Source organism: Microcaecilia unicolor, chromosome 4 (genome assembly GCF_901765095.1).
Source record: "Microcaecilia unicolor chromosome 4, aMicUni1.1, whole genome shotgun sequence".
Classification (NCBI taxonomy): Eukaryota; Metazoa; Chordata; class Amphibia; order Gymnophiona; family Siphonopidae; genus Microcaecilia; species Microcaecilia unicolor.
In genome coordinates, this window is record NC_044034.1 from 208,652,735 (window position 1) to 208,670,671 (window position 17,937).

At 47.0% G+C, this 17,937-nt stretch overlaps 1 protein-coding gene across 1 annotated transcript in view; it reads left to right on the top strand.

The window, feature by feature from the left end:
- Positions 1-17,937, top strand: part of DAGLA (diacylglycerol lipase alpha) — a 311,785-nt gene that overhangs the window by 148,942 nt on the left and 144,906 nt on the right. Inside the window, 1 exon segment of the mRNA XM_030201172.1 lies at positions 8,756-8,912. Coding sequence (XP_030057032.1) covers positions 8,756-8,912 — 157 coding nt within the window.

Consider the following 17,937-nt stretch of genomic DNA (forward strand, 5'->3'; position numbering starts at 1 on the left):
GGCATAGCACTAATCTATCAGTCCCACTTTACCACTGAAACCACTGCTGAGTTCATAACACCTCAACTTGAAATTGCTTCAATCAGTATCCACAACAAAATCCTACACGATCATGTGAATTGTGTCTTGTTTTACAGACCCCCAGGTAATTGGAACGAAGGCCAGACCAACTTCATGGACTTCATTTCAAACACTTGTGTAACCAACTCCAATATACTAGTATTAGGAGACATTAACCTTCACCTAGAAGACCCAAACTCTACCAACGCACGAGAATGCAAGGAATTCCTCCACTCTTGGGATCTTAAATGGCCACACATGCAAGCAACCCATGTCAAAGGGCACACACTCGACCTCATCTCACACAATCTGTCCACAGACCAGAACCTAATAATAACAGAAATTAAATGGACAGAAACACCATGGACCGACCACTACAAACTAAACCTATCCCTAAAATGGCGGAAAAAGTGTTCACACCGTATACAAGAACACACAACCTACAGCACAAGAGGCCAAATAGACTCGGAAACATTCTGGCAACAGATATACAAAAACAAATGGACAGCACAAACGGACTCTATATACTACTTCTCAGAATGGGATAAAAGATGCAGAAGCATACTGGGAACCTCACGTAGGCATAACTTGATACCATGGTTCAACGAAGAACTGAAAAAACTAAAAACACAATCCAGGAAACTCGAATGAACTTGGAAAAAAATAAAAGACGAACACACACTCAACGCATGGAAACAAATACAAAGAAAATACAAATACGCAATAAGACAGACCAAAAGGTCACACTATAAAACTAAAATAGGGCCAGATTACAAAGACACGATGAAATTATACCAACTCATGAACAAACTACTAGACATCACCTTGGTCACCACAACCAATACAGACATCCCATCTGCAGACAACCTTGCTAAATACTTCAATGAAAAAATTGCAAACCTACGTAACACGCTACCTCAGGACAACACCGATATAAATTTCATCACTGGCTTGGACCCAACCCCTGGTGAATACCCGGTGGACCGAACCTGGTCAAACTTCACTGTCCTCACCGCGGAAACAGTCACCCAGGCGATTAATAGGTTCTCCAACTCTCACTACCTAATAAAATCCGCCCCCCACCGCTTCATAGCAGACCTAACATCCCACTTAAACTACATGCTTCAACAAGGTCTCTTCCCTAAGGAAAATGGCAACATCCTACTCACAAAAATACAGAAGAAACCTGTCTTCGCAAAAAACAACAATAATAAAAAACAGCGAAGATGACGCAAAAAAAAGGAAGAACCAAAAAAAAGGAAAAAAGAAGAAAAAAGAAAAAAGAAGAAAACAAAAAAGGAAGACACAATGTACACAAAGAAGAAAAATTAAAATTATATAAAAAAATGAACAAAATATAGAAGTCAAAAAGAGGAGACGACACAAGCAAAGTGGAAAAACTAAGAGGATTTATTAGGGTAATATGACTCGACACAGCTGTGTTTCGGCCCAACTGGCCTGCGTCAGGAGTCTGTTACACCATATATATATTATCTGCTAATATCGATCCTTGAAGAGTGTTCAATTAAACGCACCTTTATTCAGTAGCACACTACCTTTAGAAAGGCTGTGTGCACGGTTTGGCAAAAATCGCTATAGAAGAATCTGGTGCAAGAAATATGTATATATCTCATTGAAAAAGCTGCAGCCTTTCTAAAGGTAGTGTGCTACTGAATAAAGGTGCGTTTAATTGAACACTCTTCAAGGATCGATATTAGCAGATAATATATATATGGTGTAACAGACTCCTGACGCAGGCCAGTTGGGCCGAAACACAGATGTGTCGAGTCATATTACCCTAATAAATCCTCTTAGTTTTTCCACTTTGCTTGTGTCGTCTCCTCTTTTTGACTTCTATATTTTGTTCATTTTTTTATATAATTTTAATTTTTCTTCTTTGTGTACATTGTGTCTTCCTTTTTTGTTTTCTTCTTTTTTTCTTTTTTCTTCTTTTTTCCTTTTTTTTGGTTCTTCCTTTTTTTTGCGTCATCTTCGCTGTTTTTTATTTTTTTTATTTTTTTTTATTTTTTTTATTTTTTTTATTATTAACATCCTACTCACCCCAATACCAAAAGATCCCAAGAAAAAAATCAAGTGAAATCACTAACTACCGCCCAGTAGCATCAATCCCACGGGTGGTCAAACTGATGGAATGCATGGTAACCAAACAACTTACTGATTATATAAACAAATTCACAATAATACATGAATCACAATCAGGATTTCGCCCCCTCCATAGCACTGAAACAGTACTAATTACCCTCCTAGCCAAATTCAAGCAAGAAATAGCAACAGGCAAAAGCATACTTCTCCTCTAATTCGACATGTCCAGTGCGTTCGACATGGTAAACCATAAAATACTACTAAGACTCCTAGGTTACTTCGGGATTGGCGGACACATACTTAGTTGGATCAAGGGTTTCCTAACCACTAGAACATATCAAATGAAATCAAGCTCAAACATATCACCACTGTGGAAAGCAGAATGCGGAGTACCTCAAGAATCACCACTATCACCGATCCTTTTCAACCTAATGATGACCCCACTAGCCAAATCCTTATCCAACCAAGGCCTTAACCCTTTCATCTATGCAGGCGATGTCACAATATATATTCCTTACAAATGTGATCTGACAGAAATCACCAACGAAATCAAGCTCAGCTTGAATATCATGGACTCATGGGCAAACGCATTTCAACTAAAACTCAACACAGAAAAAACACACTGTCTCATCCTCTCATCCCAATACAATACGAACAAACCCACAAACATGAACACCCCAGATTATACCCTCCCTATCTCAGACAGCCTGAAAATTCTTAGCGTTACAATCGACCGTAACCTCACACTAGAGAACCAAGTGAAATATACAACAAAGAAAATGTTCCACTCAATGTGGAAACTCAAACGTGTGAAACCATTCTTCCCGAGGGAAACATTTCGCAACTTGATACAATCAATGGTTCTAAGCCATGTAGACTACTGAACGGAATTTATGCGGGATGCAAAGAACAAATTATAAAGAAAATTCAGACCACTCAAAACACGGCAGCCAGGCTTATATTTGGGAAAACGCGATTCAAAAGCACCAAACTCTTCCGAGAAAAACTGCACTGGCTCCCAATCAAAGAATGTATTGCTTTCATATTGCTTTCAAAATCTGCACCCTGGTTCATAAAATTATCTACGCTGAAGCCCCAGGATACATGACAGACCTCATAGACCTACCAACCAGAAACACAACAAGATCAACACGAACATACCTAAATCTCCACTACCCAAGCTGCAAAGGACTCAAATACAAATCAATGTATGCATCCAACTTTTCCTACATAAGCACTCAAATATGGAACGCATTACCAAAAGCCGTGAAAATAACTTATGATCATCGAAACTTCCGGAAATCATTAAAAACTAACCTGTTCAAAAAGGCATAACCTACCGACCCAACTTAAATGCCTGTGCCCTGCAACACAACAAAACCAAAGCTCATAATGGACATATAATAACTCTTCCTTTCTACAATTCTCTTTTTCTCTACGATTCCCTAATGTGTGTGTACACACGAACGTTATTCTACCACAACATTACTGTATTTGTTCATACCGGAATTGGCGAACGCCTTTACGGTACTATGTAAGCACATTGAGCCTGCAAATAGGTGGGAAAATGTGGGATACAAATGTAACAAATAAAATAAATAAATAAATTATGCAGGGCCAATACATGAGTATACAGAGTACAGTTTACCAGGTCTCTTTCTGGAAAGTGATATAATTTATTTACTTACAGGAATGGCTCTAACATTTCTGTTAGTTCACTTAATATATTTTCCCTAAGGCCTAGTTGAGAGATTTCAGTTCAAGATCCCTTATCGTAATAATTTTATTGTATGTTAACCTAACACCTATTTCCCACCCAAGCTTTATCATAATATACTAAGGGCAGTATATTGAACTTTTGTAATAGATCAAGATGAAAGTTCCTTGCGTTTTGTAGTTTACAAGAAAGCTGTTCCCATTTCAGTCTGAGCAGACAAATTTCTTAGAAAGTCCACTCAGTGTTTTGTTTCTTTTGACGTTAATAGATCTGGGAATGTAATCAGAGAATGTACCATTTTAATGAGCAGCAAATTGTATCTCCTCCTTTATGCCTAGGTAAGCCTGACTTTAGAGGGGTTCATCGAGATATGTAATATTAGGGCCAGAGCAATGTTGTTTGCTTGCTTAGAGTTTTACCACCTTTGAGGAGATTTGTAAAGCTGTAGTGTGGACTTCAATTCAAATATGTGCATCTTATTTTATTTTTTTTTAGTGAGATGAAAGGTTTGAATTGTTCTCTATGACTTATTTGAGAAAAAGAACCAAATTCTATGTTCCTTGGGTCCCAGTATGTTTTAGGTTACCTTCTATAGTGCTACTAGACTTACGCAGTGCTGTACAAATGAACATGAAAAGACAGTCCCTGCTCAACAGAGCTTACAATCTAAATTGGACAGACGAACAGACAGCTAGGGGTGGGGAAATTGCAATGGTAGGGGTCATAAGTGAGGGTGTTGAGTAAGAGAGTCATGGTTAGGAGTCGAAAGCAGTAGCAAAGAGGTGGGCTTTAAGCCTAGACTTGAAGACAGCCAGAGACTGAGCCTGACGTACTGGCTCAGGGAGTCTATTCCAGGCATAGGGAGCAGCGAGATAGAAGGAACGGAGCTGGGAGTTAGCAGTGGGGGAGAAGGGGGACGACAGGAGACATTTACCCAGCGAACGGAGTTCATGGGGAGGAGTGTAGGGAGAGATGAGAGCGGAAAGGTACTGAGGCGCTGTGGAGTGGATGCACTTGTAGGTCAAAAGGAGAAGCTTGAACCGTATGCGGAAGCGGATAGGGAGCCAGTGAAGCAACTTGAGGAGAAGGCTAACGTGAGTATAGCGACTCTGGCGGAATATAAGACGCGCAGCAGAGTTTTGGACAGATTGAAGAGGAGATAGATGGCTGAGCGGGAGACCAGCGAGAAGCAAATTGCAGTAGTCTAGGCGAGAGGTGATAAGGGTGTGGGTAAGGGTTTTGGTAGCGTCCTCGGAGAGGAAAGGGCGAATTTTGTTAATATTATAGAGAAAGAAACGACAGGTTTTGGCAATCTGCTGAATATGAGCAGAGAAGGAGAGAGCGGAGTCAAAGATGACTCCAAGGTTGCGCGCAGACGGGACAGGGAGGATGAGAGTGTTATCTACCGAAATAGAGAATGGGGGGAGAGGAGAGGCAGGTTTAGGGGGAAAGAGGAGAAGCTCGGTTTTGGTCATGTTTAGTTTCAGGTGGCGGCGAGACATCCAGGCAGCGATGTCAGACAGGCAGGCCGATACTTTGGTCTGGATTTCAGCTGAGATATCCGGTGTGGAGAGGTAGATCTGGGTATCATCAGCGTAAAGGTGGTATTGAAAGCCATGGGATGAGATCAGAGCACCAAGGGAAGAGGTATAGATGGAGAAGAGGAGCGGTCCTAGGACAGATCCTTGGGGTACACCGACTGTTAGCGGGATAGATGTGGAGGAGGAACCACCAGAGTATATGCTAAGAGTACGTTGGGAGAGATAGGAAGAGAACCAGGAAAGAACAGGGCCCCGGAATCCAAGAGAGGATAATGTATCAAGGAGTAAGGTGTGATCAACAGTATCAAAAGCAGCAGATAGGTCGAGGAGGATGAGAATAGAGTAGAGACCTTTAGATTTTATTCCATGTACAAGAGAAAAGTTCAGATGTAAAATGGTTTTACCTAACAAACAAATGGTGATGGTGGTTTCCCCCCTTTTTTTTTTTATATATGGTAGACCCACAGGTGGGCCTGGGCCCACCCACTTTGAGCTCAGGCCCACCCATCAGCAGTGTACTCCATAGGCACCCACAATATAAAACTCAGGGAGGCATTTTTTCCGCTGGCTGCTGCTTCACTGGTATTGCCCCCACCCCTGGCTGTCATTCTGCAAGTTTTGTTATTATTATTATTATTATTTGTTGCATTTGTACCCCACATTTTCCCACCTGTTTGCAGGCTCAATGTGGCTTACATAGTACCGTGAAGTGTTAGCCACCTCCGGTGATGAAACAAATACAGAGATAACTTCTTGGAAGAGGCAGGGAGTCGATATCTGAGAAGGCGGGGCTGGCCTGAAGGAAGCAGCCGCAGCATGCAAAGAGTCCCGGTCCAGCGCGGCTTTGCTGTAGAATAAAAAATGCGGCCCAGAAGTGATAGTAAGTGTGGGAGGAAACAAAATTTGCAGAATGCCAACCGGGAGTGGGGGCAATACCAGTGAAGTAGCAGCCAGCGGAGAAAGCTGCTTCCCCGAGCCTTATATTCTGCATCATGCCGATGATGTGTGGTTTTGGAGAGGGTGTGGGGGAGTAAGACGAGGCAATGCTAGGTGCGGTGGAGAAATAATTGTTGGACATGTGGGAGGTTGGAGAATGAGATGCTACACGGGGAGAAGAGGGAACGGGAGGGAAAATTGCTTTACATGGGTGGGGAGAGGCACAGGAGTGGTGAAGGACGAGAGAGGGAAAACAATGCTGGACAAGGCAGTGAAGTGGAGGGAGGAAAAAAGTGTTGGATATAGTAGTGGGTGGGATGAGAGGGGGGAAATGTTGAACATGGTGCAGTGGGGTGGGGAGGGAAGGGAGAAATGGAGATATGCTGCATGGGGACAGGGAGAAATGTTAGGGTGCAAGACAGGAGATGGAAATGCGATAGGTATCTGAAAAGTAAAAAGAAGGAAAAGGGTTAGAAAGAGGGTGAAATTTGGACAGAGAGCAGAAGAGAAAAAAAGAGGAAATAGCTAAAATGGAAAGATCAATATGTCAGAGGCATGTGTAGTGAGGAAATGGAACAAGAGGAGAAAAAAGACAAATAGCAGCTGATTGAACGAGAATTAGCAGAAGACACAGGAAAGCGGGAAAGAGAAACTGGAACCAGCATGATGGAATAATAAAATGTCCAGCAACAAAGGTAAAAAAGCATTTTATTTTAAATGTTTTAAATGGAATATACTAGCTTTAGAAATGTGCATTGCAGATGTCTTTTTTTACTGTGTTCAATAGAAAAGGGAATGTATTTTTGTTTTTATTTCTTTAGTGTTGTAGTACATGCCGAGGTTCCCCATTCAGTTTTTGTCTACATATTTTTATTTCTAATTTGTGGTCCCTTGTTCTGTATTTGGTGAGGATCTGTTGGTGTGATTATAATGGCAGATGGGGAGATTAGAGGGGAGGCAGGGAGGAGAGGGAATTGGTGGGGGGAGAACTTTTTTATTTTCTGCCCTGGGCCCCAGCATGGCTAACTGTGCTGTTAGCTGGTGAGGATAGCCAAGCCATGCCAGCTGAGGACCTCCTCTGAAGGTAACCAGAACTCCCTTCTACTAAGCTCGTCAGACAAGGCAATATCCTTGAGCCACCAATAACTAAGTATGCATGGAGTGCTGGCATCAGTGGCTCAAGGAGTTGCTGTTGCCTGCCAAGCTTGGTAAAAGGGAGTTCTGGCCTTCTTTGGAGGAAGTCTTCAGCTGACAGAGCTTGGGGATCCTCATCAGCTAAAGTATTTATATTTTGAGTTGGGATGTGCCGGGGGGAGGGGGGTGAGAACAGAGAGAAAATTCTTTGCCCACCCAAAATTGGCTGTCTGGCTTATGCCACTGTGGTAGACAACCTTACCCTACAGAGCCCTATATGTGTGACTCTGTGAACCTGCTTGGCCCTAACAAGTATTTTTTCTGAAGACAGCATTTCATCACTCTTACACACCTTCCCATCTCTCAGTGGTTTGGAGTTTGCAGCCTATAAATATTTTAAACAACCTACCATTCTTGGCATCATTGAAAATAACAAATGTAAGTTAATAGGTAACCAAGTTAAAACACTTTAAAACATTAAAAATAATAACATAACATACTTATTATACAAAACCATATATAACAGTCACAAACTGAGCCTCATCTTGAAGTTACAAGTGCAGATATAACTACATCATTCCTGTCACAGGTTAAATGAGATGGATTGTAGCAGTGTGGAAACTCTGGCACATGCACAGTAAAGGCTTTTCCAGACAGCTCTGGAACGGGTGTCTATTCAGTGCCAAGTGTGGTTACATGACCCACCTGTGCGACTGGTAAAACACTGTCTTCAGAGAACTGTTGCAGATAAGCAAATCTGCAATGAATTTCATTTTCCCTTTCTGCAACTCTTCTTCTACAAACTGTTTACTGCTATTTTTTTTTTTTGCTTCAGTCATGTATCATTCTTCCATTTTCTTCCTATTTTTTGTTCCCAGGTCATTCACTATACTTGCACCGAATCTAATTCTTCCTATTTCTCTCTCTCTCTCTCTCTCTCTCATTCTCTCTGAATTCAACATGATGTACTGACTAATTTGTTTGCTTTACCTCCCCTCAATCTAATTGTCTTCCCACTGGCATTTCTCTGTGACATAGGCATGATCCATCTCTCTTGCCCCCCATAACTTGTACACTGTATCCATTGTTGATAATCATCTGTCTCCCTTCCTCTTATCCAGATGCTACACTTCTGCATGCTCTTTATTCCTCATCTTCCCCTTTTCTCTCTCTCTAGCTAGTACATTGTGCTATTCTATTTATTTATCTCCCTGTGTGATCCATGTACTGAGCCTCACTGACCTCATCTCATCTTTGTCACTAGATGCTGCTGTTGGTGTTCATCTCGTCCACGCTATGCACCTGGTGTCACCATTGAAGAGGACAACTGCTGTGGCTGCAATGCTATTGCCATCCGCCGTCATTTCCTTGATGAAAATGTGACTTCAGTTGATATTGTGTACACTTCCTGTCATGATGCTGTAAGTCAGTTCTTCCCAAACCTTTATACAATTTGACCCCATTTTGACACTTAAAAAATTCATGTTACCCCAGCTGGTATTGAAAACAGAATAATAAACCCCTCTCCCCAAGTGCCCTCCCCTCTTTCATTCACTTTGTTCTCAGAGGACAAGCAGGCTGCTTGTTCTCACGACTGGGTTGACGTCCACGGCAGCCCCCACCAACCGTAATAAAAACTTCGCGGGCGGTCCCACACACAGGGCACGCCCACCACGCATGCGCGGCCGTCTTCCCGCCCGTGCGCAACCGTTCCCGCTCAGTTTTTCTCCATTCCGCGCTGGAGAGAGACGTGTTCATGTCTCTCTCTTAGTCAGCCCCGGAAACCGGATTGCGGCCTAGCCCACGGTTTTTTTCTTGTTCGGTACGCGTTCGCGTTTATTTTCTTTAAAAAAAAAAAAACGAAAAAGAGTTTTCCTCGTCGTTCTTAGTCGCGAGGGCGGGTCGTCGTGGCCGCGCGGTCGTTTCTTTCTTTTTCGGGTGCGCTTTTCACCGCCACCATCGATGATTTTGACTTTGCCGACGCGATTTTTCCGTCGATGTCCTCGAAGGTCCCGAGCGGATTCAAGAAGTGTGGCCGGTGCGGCTGGCAGATCTTGCAGACCGATACTCACGCTTGGTGCCTCCAGTGCCTCGGCCCGGAGCATAATTCCAAGACGTGCACCTTGTGTCTCGGCTTAAGGAAGCGGACGCAGGTGGCGAGGCAAGTTCTGCGGGACCGTCTTTTTGGAACTTGCGCCGGCCCTTCGACGTCGACCTTGACGGCATCGGTGTCGACGGCCGGGTCTTCGGTGCTGGTACCGATGTTGACGGCGTCAGCGCCGACTATGGCATCGACCCCAGGAGCACGGGTACCTTTGGCCCGCCGGCCACTCCCGCTGCTCAGGGCCATCGGGACCGAACCCTGTCGGATCCGATACCTCGAGGCCGGGGGGGGGGGCTCCACCTCCTCCTCGTCTCTTCCGCGGAGCGCCAATGACGGACATTGCAAGAAAGCCAAGAAGCACCGTCATCGGTCGCCCACGGTGCACAGGACTGGCAGCTCCGGGACATCGAGGGATGACTCGACACCCAGGAAGCGGCAGTGCCGGGAGGAGTGTTCCCCCTCGGTCGAAGAGGTGTCGCTGCTTGAGTCCACGGGTATCTCGGTACCGTCTCCTGGACCCGAGCAGCTTCCGGCACCGGCCCCCCTGCCTTTCCCGACAGCGGGCCTTGACGAGTGCCTCCGAGCCATCCCTCCCGGGATCCTGGAAGGGCTGATGCGCCAGGCTCTGCCGGCACTGGGGATGCTTGCGCCCCCGGCGCCGTTGATGGAGGCGCTGGTGGGCTCTGGCCCGATGCTGAGGCCTCCGATGACGCTTGCGGCACTGGTGTCGACCGCCATGCAGGTGGAGTCGATGGAGGGAGCTTTGTCCCAGCCGGCGTGGGAGTCCACCGCTCGACGCCATCATTGAGGACGTGGTTCCTCGCAGTCGAGACGGGCCCGGTTGAGGTCTGAGCTGAGAGAGCTCATGTCCGACACCAAGGAGGAGGCCTCGTGAGGGGAGGAGGAGGACCCCAGATATTTCTCCTCAGAGGAGTCTGAGGGCCTTCCCTCCGACCCCACTCCTTCACCGGAGAGGAAGCTCTCGCCTCCTGAGAGCCTCTCCTTTGCCTCTTTTGTCAGGGATATGTCCATCAGCATTCCCTTTCCCGTGGTTACTGTGGATGAGCCGAGGGCGGAGATGCTCGAAGTCCTCGACTATCCATCACCACCTAGAGAGTCTTCCACGGTGCCGTTGCACAATGTCCTTAAGGAGACACTGCTTCGGAACTGGTTGAAGCCACTGTCTAATCCCACCATCCCCAAGAAAGCGGAGTCCCAATACAGGATCCACTCAGACCCAGAGTTGATGCAGCCTCAATTGCCTCATGACTCGGCGGTCGTGGACTCTGCTCTCAAGAGGGCACGGAGTTCGAGAGATACCGCCTCGGCACCCCCTGGGCGGGAGTCTCGCACTCTGGACTCGTTTGGGAGGAAGGCCTACCAATCTTCCATGCTTGTGACCCGCATCCAATCATACCAGCTCTACACGAGCATCCACATGCGGAACAATGTGTGGCAACTGGCGGACCTGGTCGACAAGCTCCCTCCGGAGCAGTCCAGGCCTATTCAGGAGGTGGTCAGGCAGCTGAAGGCGTGCAGAAAGTTCCTGTCCAGGGGTATCTATGACACCTGTGATGTGGCATCTCGAGCTGCGGCCCAAGGTATAGTAACATATAGTAACATAGTGGATGACGGCAGAAAAAGACCTGCACGGTCAATCCAGTCTGCCAAACAAGACAACATATGTGTAAACCTTACCTTGATTTGTACCTGCCTTATTCAGGGCACAGACCGTACAAGTCTGCGCAGCAGTACTTCCCGCCTCCCAACCACCAGTCCCACCTCCCATCACCGGCTTTGGCACAGACCGTATAAGTCTGCTCTCCACTATCCTCGCCTCCCAACCACCAACCCCTCCTTTATGCATATCCCACGCATGTTTGAATTCCGTTACCGTTTTCATTTCCACCACCTCCCGCGGGAGGGCATTCCAAGCATCCACCACCCTCTCCGTGAAAAAATACTTCCTGACATCTTTTTTGAGTCTGCCCCCCTTCAATCTCATTTCATGTCCTCTCGTTCTACTGCCTTCCCATCTCCGGAAAAGATTTGTTTGCGGATTAATACCTTTCAAGTATTTGAACGTCTGTATCATATCACCCCTGTTCCTCCTTTCCTCCAGGGTATACATGTTCAGGTCAGCAAGTCTTCGCTCATACGCCTTGGAACGCAAATCCCATACCATTCTCGTAGCTTTTCTTTGCACCGCTTCAATTCTTTTTACATCCTTCGCAAGGTACGGCCTCCAAAACTGAACACAATACTCCATGTGGGGCCTGACCAACGACTTGTACAGGGGCATCAACACTTCCTTTCTTCTGCTGATCACACCTCTCTCTATACAGCCTAGCAACCTTCTCGCTACAGCCACCGCCTTGTCAGACTCTCCTGGCTGCGTGCCTCTGACCTGGACAACCGCACCCAGCAGCGGCTGGCGGATGTCCCTTGCCGGGGGGGATAACATTTTCGGCGAGAAGGTCGAGCAGTTGGTGGACCAACTACACCAGCGGGAAACCACTCTCGACAAGCTCTCCCACCGGGCGCCTTCAGCATCCACCTCTGCAGGTGGAAGTTTTTCCAGGGCCCGGCAGGCTGCACCCTACGCCTACAACAAGTGTAGGTACACCCAGCCGGCCCGAAGGCCTCCTCAGGCACAGGGACAGTCCCAGCGCGCTCGTTCCCGTCAACAGCGTGCGCCTAAGCAGCCCCCTGCGCCTCCACAGCAAAAGCAGGGGACGGGCTTTTGACTGGATCCATGGGAACATAGCCACCATCAAAGTATCCATGCCGGACGACCTGCCGGTCGGGGGGAGGTTGAAAGTTTTTTTACCAAAGGTGGCCTCTTATAACCTCCGACCATTGGGTTCTCCAAATAGTGCGGTGTGGATACACCTTGAATTTGGTCTCCATTCCACCAAATTGCCCACCGGGAGCCCAATCCTTCAGCTCCCATCACAAGCAGGTAATTGCAGAGGAACTCTGCGCCCTTCTCAGCGCCAATGCGGTCGAGCCGGGCAGGGATTCTATTCCAGGTACTTCCTTGTGGAAAAGAAAACAGGGGGGATGCGCCCCATCCTAGACCTGAGAGGCCTGAACAAGTATCTGGTGCGAGAAAAGTTCAGGATGCTTTCCTTGGGCACCCTTCTCCCCATGATTCAGCAAGACGACTGGCTTTGTTCCCTGAATTTAAAGGATGCTTATACTCACATCCCGATACTGCCAGCCCATAGACAGTATCTCCGATTCCGTCTGGGGACACGTCACTTTCAGTATTGTGTGCTGCCCTTTGGGCTCGCCTCTGCACCACGGGTGTTCACGAAGTGTCTCGTGGTGGTTGCGGCGTACCTACGCAAGCTGGGGGTGCACGTGTTCCCATATCTCGACGATTGGCTGGTGAAGAGCACCTCAGAGGCAGGAGCTCTTCGGTCCATGCAGTGCACTATTCAACTTCTGGAGCTGCTAGGGTTTGTGATAAATTACCTGAAGTCCCATCTCCAGCCAGTCCAATCTCTGGAATTCATAGGAGCTCTGCTGAATTCCCAGACGGCTCAGGCCTTTCTTCCCGAGGCGAGGGCTCAGAATCTCCTGTCCCTCGCTTCCCAAACTGCAGCGTCTCAGCAGATCACAGCTCGGCAGATGTTGAGACTCCTGGGCCATATGGCCTCTATGGTCCATGTGACCCCCATGGCTCGTCTTCACATGAGATCTGCTCAATGGACCCTAGCTTCCCAGTGGTGCCAAGCCACCGGGAATCTAGAAGATGTCATCTGCCTGTCCGTCAGTTGCCGCAATTTGCTGCACTGGTGGACAATTCGGACCAATTTAACCCTGGGACGTCCATTCCAAATTCCGCAGCCCACGAAGGTGCTGACGACGGATGCATCTCGCCTGGGGTGGGGAGCTCATGTCGATGGGCTCCACACCCAGGGGGTGTGGTCCCCCCAGGAACAAGATCTTCAGATCAACCTCCTGGAGCTCCGAGCGGTCTGGAACGCACTGAAGGCCTTCAGGGATCGGCTGTCCTACCAAATCATCCAAATTCGGACAGACAATCAGGTTGCAATGTATTACATCAACAAGCAGGGGGGCACCGGATCTCGCCCCCTGTGTCAGGAAGCCGTCAGGATGTGGCGTTGGGCTCGCCAGTTTGCCATGCTTCTCCAAGCCACATACCTGGCAGGCATAAACAACAGTCTGGCCGACAGGCTGAGCAGAGTCATGCAACCGCACGAGTGGTCGCTCCATTCCAGAGTGGTACGCAAGATCTTCCGAGAGTGGGGCACCCCCTCGGTGGACCTTTTCGCCTCTCAGACCAACCACAAGCTGCCTCTGTTCTGTTCCAGACTACAGGCACATGGCAGACTGGCGTCGGACGCCTTTCTCCTCCATTGGGGGACCGGCCTCCTGTATGCTTATCCTCCCATACCTTTGATGGGGAAGACCTTGCTGAAGCTCAAGCAAGACCACGGCACCATGATTCTGATAGCGCCTTTTTAGCCCCGTCAGATCTGGTTCCTTCTACTTCTGGAGTTGTCCTCTGAAGAACCGTGGAGATTGGAGTGTTTTCCGACTCTCATATCGCAGAACGACGGAGCGCTTCTGCACCCCAACCTTCAGTCTCTGGCTCTCACGGCCTGGATGTTGAGGGCTTAGATTTTGCTTCGTTGGGTCTGTCTGAGGGTGTCTCCCGTGTCTTGCTTGCCTCTAGAAGAGATTCCACTAAAAGGAGTTACTCTTTCAAGTGGAGGAGGTTTGTCGTTTAGTGTGAGAGCAAGGCCCTAGAACCTCGTTCTTGTCCTGCACAGAACCTGCTTGAATACCTTCTGCACTTATCAGAGTCTGGTCTCAAGACCAACTCAGTAAGGAATCACCTTAGTGTGATTAGTGCTTACCATTATCGTGTAGAGGGTAAAGCCATCTCTGGAGAGCCTTTAGTCCGATTTATGAGAGGCTTGCTTTTGTCAAGACCCCCTGTCAAGCCTCTTGCAGTGTCATGGGATCTCAATGTTGTCCTCACCCAGCTGATGAAACCTCCTTTTGAGCCACTGAATTCTTGCCATCTGAAGTACTTGACCTGGAAGGTCATTTTCTTGGTGGCAGTTACTTCAGCTCGTAGAATCAGTGAGCTTCAAGCCCTGGTAGCTCATGCTCCGTATACCAAATTTCATCATAACAGAGTAGTCCTCCGCACTCACCCTAAGTTTCTGCCAAAGGTGGTGTCGGAGTTCCATCTTAACCAGTCAATTGTCTTGCCAACATTCTTTCCAAGACCGCATACCCGCCCTGCTGAACGTCAGTTGCACACATTGGTCTGCAAGCGAGTGTTGGCCTTCTATCTGGAGCGGACACAGCCCCACAGACAGTCCGCCCAATTGTTTATTTCTTTCGACCCCAATAGGAAGGGGGTCGCTGTCGGGAAACGCACCATCTCCAATTGGCTAGCAGATTGCATTTCCTTCACTTACGCCCAGGCTGGGCTGGCTCTTGAGGGCCATGTCACGACTCATAGTGTTAGAGCCAATGCAGCGTCAGTGGCCCACTTGAAGTCAGCCACTATTGAAGAGATTTGCAAGGCTGCGACGTGGTCATCTGTCCACACATTCACATCACATTACTGCCTCCAGCAGGATACCCGACGCGACAGTCGGTTTGGGCAGTCGGTGCTGCAGAATCTGTTTGGGGTTTGAATCCAACTCCACCCTCCAGGACCCGATTTTATTCTGTTCAGGCTGCACTCTCAGTTAGTTGTTCTTCGTAGGTCAATTTCTGTTATGCCCTCGCCGTTGCGAGGTTCAATTGACCTGGTTTCTTGTTTTGAGTGAGCCTGAGAGCTAGGGATACCCCAGTCGTGAGAACAAGCAGCCTGCTTGTCCTCGGAGAAAGCGAATGATACATACCTTTAGCAGGTGTTCTCCGAGGACAGCAGGCTGATTGTTCTCACCTACCCTCCCTCCTCCCCTTTGGAGTTGCGTTTTCCTCATTCTTTTGCTTGTCATTCAACTGAGCGGGAACGGTCGCGCACGGGCGGGAAGATGGCCGCGCATGCGCGGTGGGCGTGCCCTGCGTGCGGGACCGCCCGTGAAGTTTTATTCCGGTTGGTGGGGGATGCCGTGGACGTCAACCCAGTCGTGAGAACAATCAGCCTACTGTCCTCAGAGAACACCTGCTACAGGTATGTATCATTCGCTTTCGCGCCCAACCTATCCAAAACTCAAAGGTAGCAGCAGTGATAGCAACAGTAGCAATAGTCAGCACAGGGCCCTATGTTTTTGAGTGTATACTCGCTGACCCCAGTACTCTGTATGGGGTTCCGGCCTAAAAAGAAGGGACAGTGCCAAAGAATGTTAATTGACTTAGAGGCCCCATGCTAACTGCCACTACTGGAAGTAGGTCACAGTGGATAGTGTTTCTGTGACATCAGTCTACTGGTGATGGGATCCCATGGGGAGTCAGTGTTGTAACAGAAACGAAGGAACTGTAGGAGCAAAACAGAACTACCCTGCTCTAAGGGACAATTCACTCTGGACTTAGAGCTGGCAGATCTGAGTTCTTAGCTCCTGGATTTACTGACAAACAACTGACACAAGTTCAAAAAAATAAAAGCAGATATTTTTACAAGTAACAACCAAAAGTGAAATGGAGATTATCAAAATGTTAGAATTATGTAGAAATGTGATGTAGCTCAAAAGAAGTGACAGACAAATGTTCTTAATGATCCAGAGTAAATTCACGCACTCCCTAGGCCCAAATATTGGACCACCTGCTTACCACCCTACATCAGTATCATCAGCTTGTGTTTATACAGCCTGATGGGGAAGTGAAACACTTCTCACATGGTATGAAGATACAGATCAGAAGGTAGTCTCGCTGGCAGGACTCATTTGGAAGTCCCAGCAGTACAAAGAAGGGTAGCATAGTTCAGTAGAATTCATGAGCTGGAAGGATCAGCTTGGGATCATGGGTAGCATAGTTCAGTAGCATTCATGAGCTGGAAGGATCAGCTTGGATCTGATGATTCCTCTCTTTTATATAAGACTGAGGCAGTGTTCCCCAAAGATGAGGTAAACAATTTGTTCTGGACATCTTGACTTCACAAACCACAAGAATGTCCATCTTTACTAGTATTTCTCAGTCTCCAGCATATGATTGATTGGTAGGTCTGTGTAGTCTGGATCTGGCCTGATAGGACTAGGCCAAATTTTCTGGCACTGAATTCCCTTTATAAGCTAAATTTAGTTTACCCCTCCCCAAACAAAATTTAAATAAAAGAAAGTAAGAGTGTGGCTAGGGGCCACTGAGTCTCTCCACACAGCATGGAAATGGTACACCTGATGGTGCTGGGTCACATCCACTCTCTCATTTGAATACATGTATTGGATTTTAAAGAAGTGTTGTCAGTTTATAATAAGACAAAATTATGTACTTGTTATATAAAAAATGTACAATGGTAATGCATACTTATGAGGAATATTACTTTTCATAATGCTGTCATTGTAAAGTGAAAGCTGAAACTGTAATAGCATTTGTAGCAGTTCTTTGACACTGTATGCAGCTGTTTGTATCGACTTTTGCATTATTGGGTTTGTGCCTTTTTTACTGAATAGACGTTGAGAGGTAAATACAGATACTGTGACTCCTGAAGTAGGCAAATTTTTGCCGAAACACAGCACCTTGTCGAGTTCATTATATCTGGTCTTTGGTAATAAATATTTTTATCCATCTACCTCTGCAGTCCTGCTTGGTTGGGTTGTCCTGTGTCCCTTCTTTACTCTTGGACAGTAAAATGAAGGTGCCACTCTTCCTGAGTTTTAAAAGAAATTGGGTTAGTTATGCATTGAATTCCCAGGGGAGGCTTGACAGTGCTTAAACTCATTTAGGCAGGTATCCCCTGGCAGTCAGTATTTTTGACAGTGCTAACCACTCAGGCAGAATTAGGCCCTGGATATTCAGTAGCGGCATATATCTGTGCACTAGCGCCGACTGTCTGGGTCACTGGTGACACCTGGATGTTATGCAGGTATGACTGGTATTCAGCCCTGTACCCGCGTAGGTAACCGGCCATAGTTAGAACTACCTTTCATGCCCCATTAGCTATCCAGCTACCAGCATTGAATATTGACAGTGCCAGGATAACTTCCAGGTCTGGCCCTGTTCTGCCCTAGACCAACAATGGCACTAACAGGAGAGTGTCACAGTGTTTAGAGCAGATATTCAAGGGCACTCTCCAATTAAATGCTACTAAATATCTGCTCCTGAGCCGTTCGCTGCAATTTAACCAGGCAGGAGCCTTTCCTTTCCGGTTAAATCATGTTAAATGTTGATCTGGTTGTTTCCCATCTAAG